Here is a 17,673-nt window from a genome sequence, read left to right as displayed (position 1 = left end):
AAATGTATTGTAGATGTGTTAATATGAAAAGAATACAAGGAATACAAACAAAATTTATATTAATATAAAAACAATTGCACAAGTGCAAGGGGGTTTCCAGCAGAAGAAGGTGAAAAAGGGAACATATTGTGTAGAAACTATTAGGAACTTGAAAGCAAGCAAATTAACATGGGCTCCAAACATAAAAATAATTCACAGTGATACTGTAGAGGCGCTGTTTGATAAAGTAGTAGTAGTGGCGTTTCAAATCCTAAAATCATAATTTGGAAATATGTATTTCTCTGTTTCTGATTAATTTATACATCTAATCCATGAACTGCTTTTCTTTAGCAATTAGGCTTCTATATTAGCATAAAGTATAAAAGAAAAAATGTTCTTCTACTATTAAGATGGTGTCAATCCTTTCCCAGTTGATGAGACACCTAAAGAGACATTTGAAACTGAATAGTAAGATTAATTCATCTGTGTATTATTTGGGCAAAGCTAACTGCAGTCTATGTCAAAAACATGGTGAATAAAACAGAAATAAATTCACAATTACTCATTCAGAAACCGTACATACTGAAAGAAGTACGCTAACTCATACCATGCTAAATTAAGGTCACCAAATAAGAAAATCCAGGTCACTTTCATTTTTGTATAGCACTCTTCACTGACCGCAGGCAGCGAGTGCTGTGACCAATTCTCAATTAAAACAAAAGTGTACATTTTACAAATAACTAAATACATCCATCCATCCACTTTCCAACCCGCCGAATCTGAACACAGGGTCACGGGGGTCTGCTGGCGCCAGTCCCAGCCAGCACAGGATGCAAGGCAGGAACCAGTCTCGTGCAGGGCGCCAACCCACCGCAGTAACTAAATACAGAATTAGTATACAGAAAGACACAGATTTGTTAAAGCACACAGAAATACAGTAACTAACCATTAATTAAAACTCAACAGGTTATAATAAAAAAATGTGCAAAACACAGACTGCGGAAATGGGTTAAGAAATCACCGTCAGCTTCTGGGAGCTCTCAGGCTTCAACCACCAACATAAACAATTCATCTGTTCATCCATCTTCCAACCTGCTTATTCAGTTTACGATTGCAAAGTGAATGCATAATGAGGTATATAAATTCTTGTAAATGTTCTTTACGACTTTAACACTAACACACCACAAAGTATTACTTCTATGGAAGACTTCAAATCTTGATGAATACAAAAGAGCTTTACTTTTTACTAATTATTGCTAATATTTTCTGAAGTTGGTCCTACACTTGGTGACATATGTACTGAATTTGTCACAAGTACTCTTTTCATGTAAACTGCAGATTCTCAAGCAGGAAGATACTAAAGTGAACACTGGAATGATTTCAATCAGATCAGTCAAATTAATTCAAAATGCTTTAAACTTGGAATGGAACCGCATAAAAGACATATTTTAGCTGCAAGATTCAGGTTGGAAATTGATTGATGTCCATACTGTATATTGGCCTGTCAATGTTAACTTGGACCAGATAATGTAATTGAGGGAGCTGAAATGAGCTGGAGAGTTTGTTATTTGCTACAGAGTATCATACTAAGTTTTATTAGCTCTTGAACCCGTCCTACAAACACTTGGTTCAGCAACAATACCCAATTTAGCAGTGATACAGTGGCAAGGGACATATGACTTTAGCTTTTGACATGTTAGTGATGAAAGAAATGACTCACAGAGAACTGAATTTGCAGAGACACACTGGTTTACTTTAAAAAAAATTGTGAAACAAATAGCACTTCACTTTCAGTGAAATTCATTCTGTTGACACGTTTAGCTCCTATCTGAAAGCATTTTAAAGCATTAATTTGCTATGCATCTGCCTCTCAATTGATTCCTTTCCTGTCACATGAAGAGATTTTTCTGAGTCAGCAACCATTTGATGTGATTGTTCTGGTATTAAGTATTACGATGCCCACTTTGCCAATAATGATGACAATACTGAACATGCATCGGACACAAAAATTAAATTCAGAGGTCAACGGAGCATAAAGTGTGCATAACCTCAATCTGGATAATGTGGGTGATAGGTGATGGGGTGGGGGCAACTTTCCATTTAGCGAGTTTTCCTTTGGTGAAAACACAGTAGTAGGTGTAATGGTGGGTTTGGTGCGTCTTCATGTGGAACATATGCAGCACATCACATTTTTAAAAAAATGCACTGCTTTCTTCTGCAGCGATGTGAACTTGAGGCCTAAATAGAATGTTCTGTTGTGCTAACAATTACTAGCACATCACAGCTGTTTTAAAGAACACAGGTAAACATGGAAGTACAAACAAGGTCAGAAGGAGCAGTATTCTTTTTCACCCCCAAAAAAATCTTTTTAGTGAGTTTATGTCTCACAATTGTGAAATTGCCTGTGCAGCTTATTTTAGTGTCAGTTTTGAGAAACTAAATGAGAATCAATATTGTGCCTATTTAACTCATCACTAATTATAAAAGCTGCGCAAACGTTACTGGCAATTATGGTCATGACTCAATGTTTTATATTATGTTTTTAGTTTACTTGGTACAGTTCTTTGTAATTCTGAGGTCATTATGAAAACCTTAACATGAATTATCTTCACAGAGCATTACTGGTATGTTTCTGCTGTGGTCGTCAACAAACTCAATTCGCTATTGAATCTCATCACTTGACCATTCCTAAATTACTACTTTTAATTAATGTAGACTCACTGTTACTGAAACAACCATACAAAGAAAAGAACAATTTCTAGACCACATCTAAATAGCTTACCTTAAAGCAGCGGTTCTCAAACTGTGGGGCATGACCCCCTAACAAAAAATGGGGTGCAAATGTTACCATATGTGCCGTAATTTCGCTATTCGTAGGGAAATTTTAAACTTGTAGCGGTGTATCGGCAGCAAAAAACATAGGAATAAATTTTATTAGGGTTTCAAAAAAAAACATTAGGGGGACGCGATTAAAACTGTTATGAAAACTTGGGTCGCAAATACTTAAAGGTTGAGAAACGCTGCCTTAAAGTTTACTACAACTCTATTGGGAAGAAGATTTTTATTTAGCAATCTCAGGCAATGAAGGCAATTACACTTCAAAGGATACATTCTTCTTCTGCTGTTGCTTGTACAAGACATGAACTAATACATTTTAACACTGCACACCCTTTCAGGCTTATACTCTTAAACACAGACAGGATTTGATCCAATTCTATGGACAGTGCCAATAACACCAAATTTCACCTGCTTTGGTTTTGTCCTACAGATATATAGTAGCTGTTCTTCCTCAAAACACTCAAATAGTGGACAGAACTTCATTGACTTGAAATGGTGGTCTGTGGGAGAATATTATACTTGTAGATCCATCCCTTGAAGTTACTCAGCAGTCCTGACTTGTCCATGTCTAAAAAAGCATTCTTCTAACTCCTGACCAGCTGCCTGGATAGATGCTGTAACTTCAAGGAGAAGTTAAAAACTTTCCCAGGACTTTTCACAGGTTTATGAATGTTGGGATCAGGACTCCTCACTGGATGAACCTGAGCTTGTCAGTCACTTTCCATCTTACAAGCACCAGATGCGTGAATTTTCGGCTTGAAGCACATTCATGCGTAGCTAATGATGTTGTTCTTTAAGCCCTAAAATATCCCTATGCAATTGAGAGTCAATGTTGTTGTCACAGCCATGTCACCTTTAAATTGGGGTTTGTCAGGAGCCAGAATTGTTTAGAGTGCCTCTACACTCATCGTTTGCATATTTACTGTAACTGTCATGTGCATAGCTAATGCAAGAGGGAAAATATTGAAACGTTACAGCCAGTGATTATTACTTTCTCTAATCAATGCCATTCATCCAATCATCCCTGAGGTGACTCTCAAACTGAAATTATTGTAATAATCCAAAATGAGGTTATTTTCTGTTGTTTGTCATCTGTTTAGTGCCCTGTCCACCATCTCATGGATTATCAATCCATAGGATTTAATGATGTCCAACCACAGTACAGTCAGGTCTCCTTTCTTTTATCATGTCTTTCTGAGCAGGAGCTTGACCACTCCAGCATGCTTGATGCCTAAGATATGCCACAAATGAAGACTGAGGTGTCAATTTAATTTTTTTTGGGATGTACTCTATCAAATGGTGGGCAACAATGCTGAAGAGTCCCTTCTTTTTAACAATGACCAACACGATTATCCTAAGCAGTTCAGCATTCTTGGAAGTTCTCTCTTTGGTGAACCAAACACCTTGTCAATATTCCTCACTTTAACCCATCTCCATATCATCCTAAATATCCTACAAAGAATTCTTTGTAGTGCACTTGTCTTGGTCCAGGGGATTAACTTACTCTGGCAGTCTTGATAAGCACTGCAGCAACTGAACTCAGGTGCCATTCTCTTATTGAATTACTGCTATCCTTCCACAAATCTCCTTGATCGTGCAGATGAAGTGGCTTGCACACTTCTGTCTAAGCACTTGGCTTGTAAACCCAAAGGTATTTTCAATGAAAACAGCCTGCTTCTATGTATACAGCATTTCTCTTTTATAGGAAGGACTGGTCGCCATTTATAAAGTCTGCACATTCTCTACATAAAGTATGACAGGACACACTGAGAGAATGCTGAAGTTGCACAATAAGAGACCAGGACAGGAATTGTGCTCAAGTACCTGGTACCTCACTACCATTACACCAACCCACAAGAAAAAGTATTTAAGAGAAAATATAATCAACTTCACATATTAATGATTATAATGGTTACTGGTTAAATTATAACTCAATTAAAACTTTAAATACTGTATAGCCCGAAGAAAATGTTTTAAAATACTATAAGGATATACCTACAGCAGTGACACAGACAAAGACAGACTTTCTAATTTGTGGTTTATTCATAAAAAAAAGTTTCTGTTGACAATGTCTTTCTAACACTGGTCCTTACATGTTACTTTTGCTTTCATTTGATTTCACTTTTCGTACTGTTTAATCTTTCATTCATTCTGCTGTCTTCCTTGAAGTGTTTTCAAGGTTTTTGGTTTGAGGAGATAACGCTTCATGTATAAGTAAAGGTGAGTGTCCCTTATTCTAAAGACCTTTCCTGATTTTGCCTAGTATGACATACTGTATTTGTAAATAAAGCCTTTCAAAGTGGCTGCTTCACTTTCATTAATATGCGGGTGTGGCTATTTACTACCATAGCTGCTTTTTCTTAGCACCTTTAAATATTAACATCGCTCCCAGATGTTCTCCCATATCTACATAGGATTTTTTCCCCCAGTTACTTCCCCAAAAACGTGCAGGTCAGCTTAACAGAAGACTCCAAACTGCCCCTTATGTGACTACCAGTGTGGGTTATGTTCATGGGGAAGGGTGGGATTTGAGATTAGGTACAATAAGGGGGTCTAAGAATGAGATGTGATGAAGTTATTAAAGGTATTCAAACCCCACGAGAAACGGCGCTTATTTGCTTTAATATTCTTTTTTAAATGTTCTTTGTTTTGTCATGAAGCTTTTGTTGATATTTTTTGTGCTAACTTTGTGCAAATTTTATCAACAATAAATCAAGCAACGTTTTGTTATGCGGAAGTACACTTGTAATGTCAGACCCCATTGTGCCATAAAGCGGATGAAATAATATTGATAATTTGTGCATGTGTTATGAAGAAATTACATAAAAGAAACAAACGGGAGACTATAATATCTATAGGAAATCGTTAAACCGCCGATCGCCGCGTTTATAATTGCCAGCCCTTGATCATTGCTTTATTGCACCTGAAATTAAGTGCTTTTTCTAACTTGATAGTACAGTAAATAATAACCGAAAACGAGCTCGCAGGTAGGATATAAGGAAGGAGAAAAAGTCACACTTACCAAAACTCTAAACAAATTGCCCTTCACATCTTCATCTGCCTTGTCCGTGAGTCTGTCCTGTTTACTCCTGGGAGAAAATAAACCGAACTGTCCATCCACTTCGGGCAGCATCACCGTCACTTCAGAAGGTGGTACCAACCGCTGTTACTTTCGATATCGCTGCGCCACGACCGATTTGCGAGCACTTCCACTTCGTACACAGTTTACAAAAATAAACTCCTACTGTCAGATTGTCCTGCACAGCGCTAAGGGAATTGCAGCTAAGATGCTGATAGCTTAACGTAAATGACTGGCCAGATTGACGGACAATCCCCAAATGTAATTTTCTTCTTTCCTTAATATTACATACATCACTTGGATGTGCGCCGGTGCTGCTCCTCTAATATATAGCACGTCGCATTAAATAATACGTCTAATTAAAAAGGGAATTGAACTCCCCTGAAAAAATAACTCACTGACACCTTTCTGTTGCTGTAAACTCCATTACGTATGTTTTCCTCGTTTTATATTCACTTTTGCTTGACGCATTTGCCCTTTTGTGCTCTTTTCTAATGTACGATCTATCTCTTTAAAATGCAACTTCAGACTTTACGTACAGAGAGTATTTGACCAATTAATCCAACAGTAATGCAATGTGAATGAACTCCTTGATGGCCAGCTGCTCTGTCCAGGGCTGATTCCTGCCTTACATTGTCAGAATAGGCTGTGACCCCCCACAACCCTAAAGTGGAATAAACTGTTTTACAAATGTTGACTTTTTATGTTATGTTACATGTAACCTATGAATTCCAAGTATTTGTAACCAAACAACCTGTCACAATCATTCCTAAATTGCATTTAAGTGGTGTGATATTAAGTACCGTTTTATTTGCACGGCCAATTTTACTGTAAGAGATAGTTTCTGGTTAAGAGTCTCCCAAGTTTCACTTAATGAGATGTGTTTGAATGTGTCAAGCAGCATCAAGTTCTGTGTTTTATTTTAGTTGGTATTACACTAATTATTGTCATAGGCTAAGGTCACTTCCTTATTCATTTCTCATTCATGGAATTTGGGCTATCTGTCCAGCAGACCACAGCTGATGAGGCACAAGGACTTTGTCTCTGAAGTGATGAAAGTAACACTGGAGTCCCACAGGGAACCATCCAGTCACCTTTTCTGTTTACCACATACCCTTTCGGTTCTAAATATAATACCTGATCATGTCACTTGCAGAAATTCTCCAATGACTTTGCATTAATGTGGTTTATTGACAGGTTGGGACAGAGTATAGGAGTCAGGTGGACAACTTTGTTTCTTACTACAAAGAGAACTGTCTGCAAATTAACATCAGCAAAAATAATAATTGTTTAGTGACATTCGTCATACCAAAGAACCTCTACACAGAGCCATGATTCAGGGAGTGGATGTGGATGTGGGGCATTACTGCATGCACTTGGGGATCCGCATCAATCTGGACTTATCTATTAACACAGAAGAACTTATAAGAAAGGGCAAAGCAGACTCTTTTTCTTAAGAAACTGCATTCCTTAATGTACGTTGTTACTTCCTTTACATGTTCTATAACTCTGTGATAGCCATTGTAATTTTGTATGCTGTAGTGAGCTGGGCCAGTAACATCACATGAAACAAGGCCCACCGATTCAACAAATTGATTAAGAAGGCAGCTTCATTTACAGAACACTCTCTTGGCCCTCTGGAGGTCGTAGTGGGGGAAAGAATGAAGACAAAACTGCGTGACATTATAAAAAATGCTGTAAAACCTCCTTATGATAGATTAGCACTAAATACCTTTAGCCGACAAATTATTCAGAAGTGTGTAAACAAATGCTACTGTTGCTCCTTCATACCTATGGTAATATGCCTTTGTAATGTCTCACTGTGACTGCTCTCTTATCTTTAGCCAAGACAGAAGATTTCATCTTTTTTGTAATTCTTCTGAGTGTTTGATAGATAGATAGAAAGATAGATAGATAGATAGATAGATAGATAGATAGATAGATAGACTCTATCTATCTATCTAGCTATCTATATATCTATCTATCTATCTATCTATCTATCTATCTATCTATCTATCTATCTATCTATCTATCTATCTATCTATCTATCTATCTATCTATCTATCTATCTATCTATCTATCTATCTATCTATCTATAAAAGGTTATGCTCTATCTTCTTGCAATTCTGGTGTTCAAAATAGGTATGTTAAGCAAAATGAGTATAATACTGTATACAGATACTAAACAAATGTCTCCTTATTATTAGTATTACTTAAATATTTAATTTCACTACTTACATGACTGTACAGGCCTTATTTTTTCAGTGAATAGTTAAATGACTTTAAAATAGAAGATACCATCTACTACATAGACTTCTGAAGTGTTTAGCCACCCTGCAATAAATTGTGTTATTAGAAAAAAAAGACAATTAAATTAAACTGAAAATTGATATATTTAGCTTCTATCAAGAACTCCTTCTATCATATTCCGGCTCTATTAAACAATTCTCTCTGTGTCTCATTATTATTATGCATTGGACATTGTGTCTCATTATTATTTGGAATCCTTGTTCCATTGTCTTCTGTATATCATTGATATTAGTACTTTATTAATATCTCTCACTACTATTAGGCCTGGATACAAAACTCTGATTCCTTTCTAGTATTTGCTACTGCATCACATGTTTTTACACTCTTGTGCTAATGTAGGTACTAAAAACAGAAAGGGGTAATTTAAAAGCCTGCCCACCATGCTTACTCATGTGGAATATACATATTGTTTTTGGATCAGGTGAGTGGAATGAATATTGTCTGCTATAACAAATTAATACAGGCGAATTGAATGGAGACAATAATTTTAGACATCTCGGGTCAAACGAGCATAGACAAAAATTTATAAACAGTTGTTCAACATTCATACCTTACCCCTGATTAACAAGATTTCTCTCATGATCTGCTATCCATAAGGAGTTTCAACCAAAGATATAGTTGACCAGAACATTTCAGCTTCAGGCTTTTAAATTACAGATTGATATACAAAAAGTACAAAGAAAGCCAGCAACTCATCATAACTGACATCAGACCACATGAGCAGCCTGGAATTGCATTTCAGTGTGTGTGTGCTGTGTAAGTGTTTTGGGCACAGTCTCTATTACGTCTTTCATGCCATCATTTATGAGCAGATCAAAAATTTGTAAAGGGAATATCTATACTTTATCCATGTGTCTTGCACCCTAAAGATCAGTGAAAGCCCACTTTAAAAGTTGTTCAGCACTCTTTTTATATGATTTGCATTTAGAAGATTCGTCATAGTTTACTGTTGGTGCAAAACCATCACTTTGGTATGCTTCAATATTGCACTGCCATTGTCACTATAATAACATACAAATTGCTTTCTTTTTTACAGACTTTACTTTCAGACAGCCTGTATACAGTTCTCCAGCTGGAGCAAACACTGTCAAAATACACCCTCAGTCACTACTTGTAACTCACTGAAGACGAGGGTGTTTATGATTAGCAGTGGGGAGATATCTCAAGACTAGCTGTAAAGGAGTTAAAGAGAACCTGATCAGCCAGTTTAGTAGCAAACTTGTTTTGAGAAAAAGAGAAATGTTTTTTCATACATCTTGATCAATTTTGGGGTCCTGGGCTGCAGCCCAGCTTAGTCTGTGCAGTAGTACGGCCATGGGCATAGTAGCTTTGGTTACAAGAGAATTGAAAATACTGTGATCTTTATTTGTACTGGAATCACATATCAGCATCAACAGCAAGGCATGGAAAAAACCAATGCGGGATACCAGTTCATCATTGGACACACTCACACTTACTCACTCAAACCTGGCCACTTAAGAGTCCTGCAAATACAGAATAGTTAAAAGTAAAACACATATCATGCAACATCTCATAAAAAACACATTGCATAACACAAAAAAAACAAGTAATACAGGAATAAACACAATAAACATTTGTAGACTTATTAAGCAAACTCATTAATGATTAACTATTAACTCATTAACTATTAATAATCACATTTAAATGAATGCTCATAATAGGTCAGCTGCCAACATAAAAGGGTAAAAAAAAAAATTAACCAGCATGAGTGTGTGGTTAAGTGTGTCCCTTGATGGGTACTGAGGACAGGTACAAGAGGGCCAGAATGCTATTAGTGCCTATTATTCGGGTTAAAGGAAGACACCTACCAGTCAATGTTAATAGGATGATCTATTTCACAGGGATTTCACAGGGAAATTCTGGTGGACCAAAAATTCACCATCTATAGCAGTGGCCAAAGCAAAAGAACATAAAGAATGAATTTTTAACGGCTTTAAAAATGTTCTGGGAAAGCCTTTCATGACTCAGGAAGGGTAGGCAAAATGTCAACAAAGGCTGGTTCAGGAAACATTGCCCTGAACTAGGTATATTTATGTTTATACTTATCTGGCTGACACCTTTAGCCAAGGCAACTTGCAACATTTGGTGATACAATTGGTTACATTTGTTTTGGTTTTTTGGTTTTCCAATTGGAGCACAGGCAGGTCAAGTGACTTGATCATGATCACAATGTCAGTAGCAGGATTTGAACCCAGCAAACCTCAGAGTTTGAGGTCCAACGCTCTAACCACTACACCACACTGCCTGCCTATAGTGTCAATATATAAATATTGTCAAGGGGTGGAAGGGGCACTTTGTGGAAGTTTAATGAACTTCTAAACCTGGTGGAAAAAGCTGCATCAAAACCACTGGTCCAGATTGGGTTCGTTGTAACTGAAGTTGCTCATTCATAAGTAAACCAGTACAGGGGCAATAGTTTTACAGATATTGTAATGGATTACAAAGGTAAAGCAGAAGTTATATCCTTGGACATTTTTTTTTGATTTACTGGTCAGTTTACATTCCCATTTTTAACAATGTTCATATGCTCTGTTTAGTGACCTGAAGAATGAAATGACAAATACAAGAATCTAAAATAAGGTACCTACACAGGGTTGCTACACTCATGATCTGTGATAGTGTAAGGAGCTCAGCAATATGGAGCACCTCAGAGCAGAACCAAGAGGATCTAGGTTAAAGGAAATGGGCATTTACTGTAGGTAAAATGCTTCCTTGGCAACTTCACCAGGAGGTGTATGAGGCATTGCCCACTGAGAGAAGACCCAGGATACAATTGATTGATTACATCTCTCAGCTGGCCTTTATGGATAGGGTGGGATGGACAGTGCAAGTTGAGGTACTGAGATCCCTACTGGAATAATGAGTGGTTATTTTCTGTTATCAAGATAAGCCTGCATGAACACGAGTAACTGAATTTATAGGGTTTTTTATGCATTGGTTTTGTATAGAGGTGGAAATTACTCACACAATCACGAAAGTGGTGACAGAGCTTGGAGAGAAACACCTGAAAGAGTTTGTGTATGTATTTTTTGAAAACACACCCATAATCTTTTCTTTATTTTGTCCTTATTCAAAGCAGAGAAAATACTGGAATTGGATGGTAAAACAACAGATGTTTGAGTGATGATGACAAACAATGGAGTGTTCTGTGTGTGATAATCCACATTTTTGTTTTGTGTCAATAAATCAAAGCTAATAATGTGAGTCTATTAAAGAGGAGATTGTGTTGTGTACAGCTGAGACAGAGAGTACATGTCTTTTAATAAGCACAAAATAGTATGATTTTGCTGTTCTCTGTGTTACAATTTATTTTTTTTTAATACAAAATGATTTAGAAAAGATAGACATAAAATTCAGTTTTACTAACCAAACAAAATGATACAATTGGTGAATTTTAATTTTATTAGTTTTCAACTTCAGCTATTTTGTAATCGTTTGCATTAAAAACAACTGAATAAGTTTAGAAAGTACAAAATGCTATTGTGTGACTATTACTAATTTGACTTTAGCAACCAGAAAGTAAATTTGGATGCAGAGACAATCATAACAAAAATGGAAAATGTTCTATATACTCCAGTATATACTGTATACTCTCTTTTACATAAGGTAAATTATTTTGATTTGGTAATTTATATATTGTTAATTATTTCCATTAACATAGCTCTCTAGAAGACACCATTTTACTATTATTCTACAGAAACATAATGGCCTCACTGTATGTACTTTACACTGTGCTACTTAAATATCAGCATGCCATCTTTACAATAACATGTTTTTTCATGAACCGAATCTCTGTTACATTACATTGTCATTGATATTTTTTGTCTCACTGTTAATAATGAGTTTAAAAAACTAGACTACTTGGTGTAACATAATTTGGCAGCCATGACAACCGACTAAAAAATCGTGAGTGGTCTCATCTAGACTTTCTCGTATACTCAGATATGGGGATGGATATTTGAGGAGTAAACCGGAAGACAATGATTATATTTTTATATTATGTATATTAAGGAACCATCGATAACAAATCAAATCAAATTAATAATATACTGAACAATTATTATAAAAGTAAAGTTGAATAAATCGGACTCTGCAGCTGCATGAATAAAAAAAAGTATCACTTCCGTTTAGTGGAAATAGCTCAAAAGTTGATAGAAATCTACATTTTACTAATACTCGTATGCAAAATTTGGCTGACCTAACTAAAAGTGTACTCAAGTTATCATGTTTACATAAACACACACACACACACAGAAACACACAGACATAATTCCAAAAATGGTATTTTCAGACTAAAGGAGGTCTAAAACGTTGAGATTCATCAAAATCTCAAAATCGAATTTTTGGACAATTACAATACTTTCCCTATATTTCGTATAGGAGAAAGTAAAAAACAATTAATTCATATAACAAAGCTGAAATTTATTTCTAACTTTTTATATGATGTATTCTTAGCAAGGTTGTATGAAAAAAATAATACACAAGCAGGTAAGCTTTGTATGAAAAAAATAATACACAAACTATGGTAATATTTTTCTGTAATTATGTCTTTTTCATTAAAAACAACTCCTGACTAAAGTGAATGGCAGAGAATTGTTATGCTACTATGTTGATTAGTTTATTGTGAGCCTGATTTTTGCAGATGAGCAGGTATTTTCTTGTCTGCTGCAAGAATCACAAAACATCTGAGTTGTGCTTACAGATTGACCATTTTCAGCTGCCTTCCATTTCATTTTACTGCCATTCGGCCTACAAGACTCCAGAAATCTGTGGTTCACATAACATCACAACATGATAAAGTAGGCTCAGGTCCTCTAGTAAATAGTTTTCACAGTGCATTGCACAGTGAGCAACTTTAGGAATAAGATTATTGGCTAATAAAATCAACCACTATTTTTTATTCTTTTATAGCATTTAGCAAATAAAACTATGGCAAAAACGCACAGAAAACAATTATATGTAGAAATATTAATTTTCATTAGCATATCTAATGCATTTTTAAGTTTCCCATAACCTCTACAGAATAATCTCTTTGTCAACGAATATTTAATATGGTGCCTTTTGTTTTTTAAATTCTACTTTGACTAAATCTGTCACCGATTTAAGGGTGCATGGGAGCTATACTTTAGTGGTGCTACTATATAATTGATTTATTTTCTCTGAAAAAAATCTTGCAAAAGAAAAATAGGTAACATTTATACATATCAGCATTAGGAGAAATGTACATTTATTTAAAAAAAATATATAGTTTCATTTCTGCAAATCATGAAAAACTAATGAATCACTAATAAAATTATTTTCCTAGTAAAAAGTTTGAGAAGGAATTGGAACAGCCAATGTTTAAGAAGAAAAATGAAATTACATCACTCTGTGATGTAATGTTGAGCTCTTGGAAAAATACACACACACACACACTCAAACACACTCTTTAGTTAAAAGAAACATGCTCACTGTGTTACAGTTTCATGAGAAAAGTAAAAACAAGAAAAAGATGCATAATGGTTGCAATGATATACTAAAGTGTAATACAATCCTTATCATTTGTGATTTTAATATTCACCAGGATTAGTAAATAAATCCCCTTATAATTCAATGCTCTATCCTCATTGATATCCCTTTTGCTCTAAACAAATATTTGTCCACCTGTGATCCCTTCTTTTGCCTGCAGTTTGCTCATGGTCCCTACCATGTTAATTTGACATAGGGTCTCCACCATGATAACAACCTGCCATAAGAACAACTTTTTGACCACAGATCTTTTGAGGCTGCCTCTGCTACTGAAGTCTTGAGAAAGGTTCATTCAGCTTCAACGTTCCTGTCCTTTCCCGTCCTTTCCCAAAATGCAAATAAAATCCTTCCAGAGGTTTAAATTAAATTAATTTGAATTGTGGCATCTAGTAATCATTTCCAGAATACTGTACTCTCACTATTTATCTGGGTGTTCCAGGTCTGTTCTGTAGGCATGTCAGCTATCTTAGCTAGCTCACCCAAATTGATGATCATATGACAGTTTACACCTCTCTTTACCCAAATGTCCAAAACATATGGCCTCAGATCATGTGACACAACGACAACATTGATCATTGCTATTTTAACCAAGATATTTCCGATATATTTATGATCATTCTTTTGGTTGAATATGGTGTTTGTCATAGACAATCCAAGAGCCATATAGAAATACAGGGACAACTTCCTTCTTGAATTCAAATCAAGCAGACCAATCCTCCCACTCACTATCTGGATATCTCTGTCATTTCCCAAGTAAGCACTGAATTCTCGCTGTAGGACTACAGAGTCAGAAGAAGATACTATTTCAGGAACCAAATCTTATATAGTATCTCTGAAAATGCACAATACTATTAGTCCTCACATACAAACAACAAATATTCCTCTCATTGACTGCAACAAACTGGAAGTGTACAGCACCTAGCTGAGAGCTGGCAGTATCCCCACACTCACATGCAGGCCTCTTGGGTGGGGTAACTTCTGAAATCTAGAGCTATTGTCTTGCATAGGGGTTAGCCCAACTATATCTTCCCATCAGTTTACAACCTCCCAAATGTGTTCCAGGAAATTATGTAAAATGTCCCAAAAGCCAGTTTCTATTGGCTATTTCAGTACATGACAGTATCCGTCCTTTTTAGCCTGTCACCTAAATGGCACTGCATTCGACGTTTTGCCTTGCAGATGCGTAGCCCACAGGGTGGCTCCATGAATATTCTCAGGCTGGATTCAAGTGGTCTGTAAGAGTCACCCAGCCACCACACACTCACCAGAAAAAAACAATATCAGACCCAGCTCCAGGAGTTTGCTCTGGTATACCTGTTTTGGGTGAAGTTGCCTTTAATTTAATTGGAACTTCTATAAGAGAACATGAATACATTTTCTTATCCCCTTCAGTCAAATGCTCCAAAGGCACACCTATCAGAAGCATATCATTTTATAAAGAATCATTGAAGTACACAAGCCTCCTCTCCATCCCATGGCAACATTTGCAGAAAGGACAGTACTTTTTTAAGAAGTCTAATTTAAATAACTTGGTTCTAAATACTCACAGACCAGGTTCAAAGCTTTAAATTAATTCCTAGAATTACATTTTGCCTGATTTCACAAATAAATATTTGTTGGAAACGTTTCATGTGTTATTACGGTAATTGCTAGTAAATTCTGTATGGTTATTATCTTATTGCTAAGAGCTGAACACTATGTTTTCAATCAGATTCTTGAGAGGTTTGTTTGGTATCTCAGGTACACCATTAAACTTTTTTTTATATATCTGACCAACTTTTTTCTGGAGAAATTGGTATATGTTATAATTTTGCTTGTACATGTTCAAATAAGGAAGCTATTATAATGCCAAAACACAATACTGGGAAGTTGTGTGAAAAACAATACATAAAAAAGCAACAAGTGGGTGGGGTGCAGTGATGAAAAACATTATGGCAGAGCAGACTGTTTGGCTTCAATTATAACTTTAAAACAATTGCAAAAACATATGCAAATGTAAGGGAACATGTTAATTAATTTTCCTAGAAAATACTCTTCAGGAGCAATCACTTTCTTGCATGTATTTTTTCTAACATATTGTGAGCCAGTTACATAACCAACAACTAACAAGCCTTTTAGAAAAATTAACAAAATATATGGCAAAAACTCTCCTTTCAAATACACACACACACATATACATAGTAGATACAAACATAAATGACTATACAGTACTGTATATAGATACATATATAGACATATATATATAGATATATAGATACATATATGTTAGACTATAGTACATATATGTAACATATATACTTGTACATATATATAACATAGAAATAGTACATACTGTAAATATAAGATATATGTCAGACTATAGTATAGACTATTCTCTCTGCTAAACAAGGGACCAGCAGATAATGGTTTAAGGACTGGATGGAAATTTAAACCACTGCTCTCTCTGCTCTGAGGAAAACTTACAAAAAACTATACATCATGACCTGCTCTGCTACCTGACCACACTTTTTAGTATTTTTTGCCCTTCCTTACTTTTCGCTCTAAGAATAAAACTAATAAAGTCGTTTGAGTAAGACTGGAGTTGAAAAAGCCCTGGTGATCTTACATCTTTCTGTTTAGAATGCCTCTTGGAGCTTACCATCACAACATCATTTAGTCAAACATTGTCTTTGTCTGCTGGCAATTGCTAGCATGTTGCATTACATGCATCAGACAAGAAGTATTCTGTCACTCAGTTTTTGCAGTGAGATCACTGCCTGAGGTGATATTTTGATGTTCATACAAATCTGTTTAATATTGCATTAAGTAAAAACCTTTATCAAACCTTCAGTATCCTCCATGAAAGACATTTTAATGAAAGTCAGCGTAAAAATGTACACAGTACTATAAAAGGCTGGTACTTGTATTTGTACTGCTTCAGCTTTTTTAAAAGCATTTTTGAGAGGTATTCATTTTTGTAATTGAAACACTTTCATTACCATAAATTTCCCAAAGCATGTTAAAAGTTCAACAAAAATATAAAGCTTATCTGATGTGTTATTTCACTAAATAATCTAATAGCACATACACAGACCTGCCCATTGTGCATAGTACAAGTTCTCTCTGATCCTTCAACAGATAGTAATTATGGAATTACTAGGAATTTATATATGTCAGTAATATAATTATTTAAACAACATTAATTAAAAAATGACAACATTTTTAAAAACTGGGTTGTATTGCACAAAAATAACTTACTTCTTGAACATTGATTTAATAAGAGAGTCTCTGGTATATTCAGTAGTGAAGAAATTATTCCATGGCAAAAATCCCATTTTTCCCAGATATTTAAAGAAACTCGCCTGGCCAAATCTTCAGTGTCATTCTGTGTTAATAGACACTGGTAGCAGTCCACAGTAAGGATCTTTGCCAACAAAAGTTCTCTGAGAAAATTTTGGATTTCAAGGGATGATGCATTGCAGATAGTTTTCTTCACTATGCTTAAAACCTTCTCAAAGTGAATCATGACTGCAAAAAAAAAAATGATGTTAAGTGTTAAGATGGATCCTCTTTATAAAGCAGAGTTCCCTTTTTCCTGCATATCAGCGTATACTACATTAAAAAATGTGCATTTCAGTGCAATGACTTACTGCTTTCACTGAAAGTCTTTAAAAAAGGAAACACATAGTCATCTCCCAGTGAATTGTGAGTGCAGCCCAATATACAAAGGCAACAATTTTGCTTTCACAGTCATGAAAAAAAAAACAGTTATTTAGTGTATTTCCTTCTTTTAAAACCAAAATTGTCAGATGGGAACCTGAACCTAATAAACTACCAACAAAGTTTCACATGAGGTTTTCATTGCAAGATGACTTTAATTATTTGACATACAGTACAAGCACATTAGGTTAGCAGATAGTTGCTTAATCTCTGAACAAATATAGTTTAAATGTCATCTC

The 17,673-nt window shown here is 35.5% G+C and overlaps 2 protein-coding genes across 3 annotated transcripts in view; one reads left to right on the top strand and one right to left on the bottom strand.

Moving 5' to 3' along the window:
* The window catches only part of LOC127529731 (uncharacterized), a 54,165-nt gene that overhangs the window by 29,519 nt on the left and 6,973 nt on the right, over positions 1–17,673 (bottom strand). Inside the window, exon 2 of the mRNA XM_051934325.1 lies at positions 16,973–17,242. Coding sequence (XP_051790285.1) covers positions 16,973–17,240 — 268 coding nt within the window. The 5' untranslated portion in view covers positions 17,241–17,242. The remainder of the gene's footprint in view (positions 1–16,972; positions 17,243–17,673) is intronic.
* The window catches only part of LOC114660879 (Golgi apparatus membrane protein TVP23 homolog A-like), an 81,914-nt gene continuing 69,292 nt past the window's right edge, over positions 5,052–17,673 (top strand). Inside the window, exon 1 of one of the 2 annotated variants that reach the window (XM_051933355.1) lies at positions 5,052–5,303. The gene's annotated coding sequence lies outside the window, so the exon portion shown is untranslated. Of the gene's footprint in view, positions 5,304–11,313; positions 11,428–17,673 lie in introns of those variants that run through there. The other variant, XM_051933356.1, reaches the window with a different exon arrangement.

Source organism: Erpetoichthys calabaricus, chromosome 11, assembly GCF_900747795.2.
Source record: "Erpetoichthys calabaricus chromosome 11, fErpCal1.3, whole genome shotgun sequence".
Lineage (NCBI taxonomy): Eukaryota > Metazoa > Chordata > Cladistia > Polypteriformes > Polypteridae > Erpetoichthys > Erpetoichthys calabaricus.
This window is presented reverse-complemented; position numbering and strand designations above follow the sequence as displayed.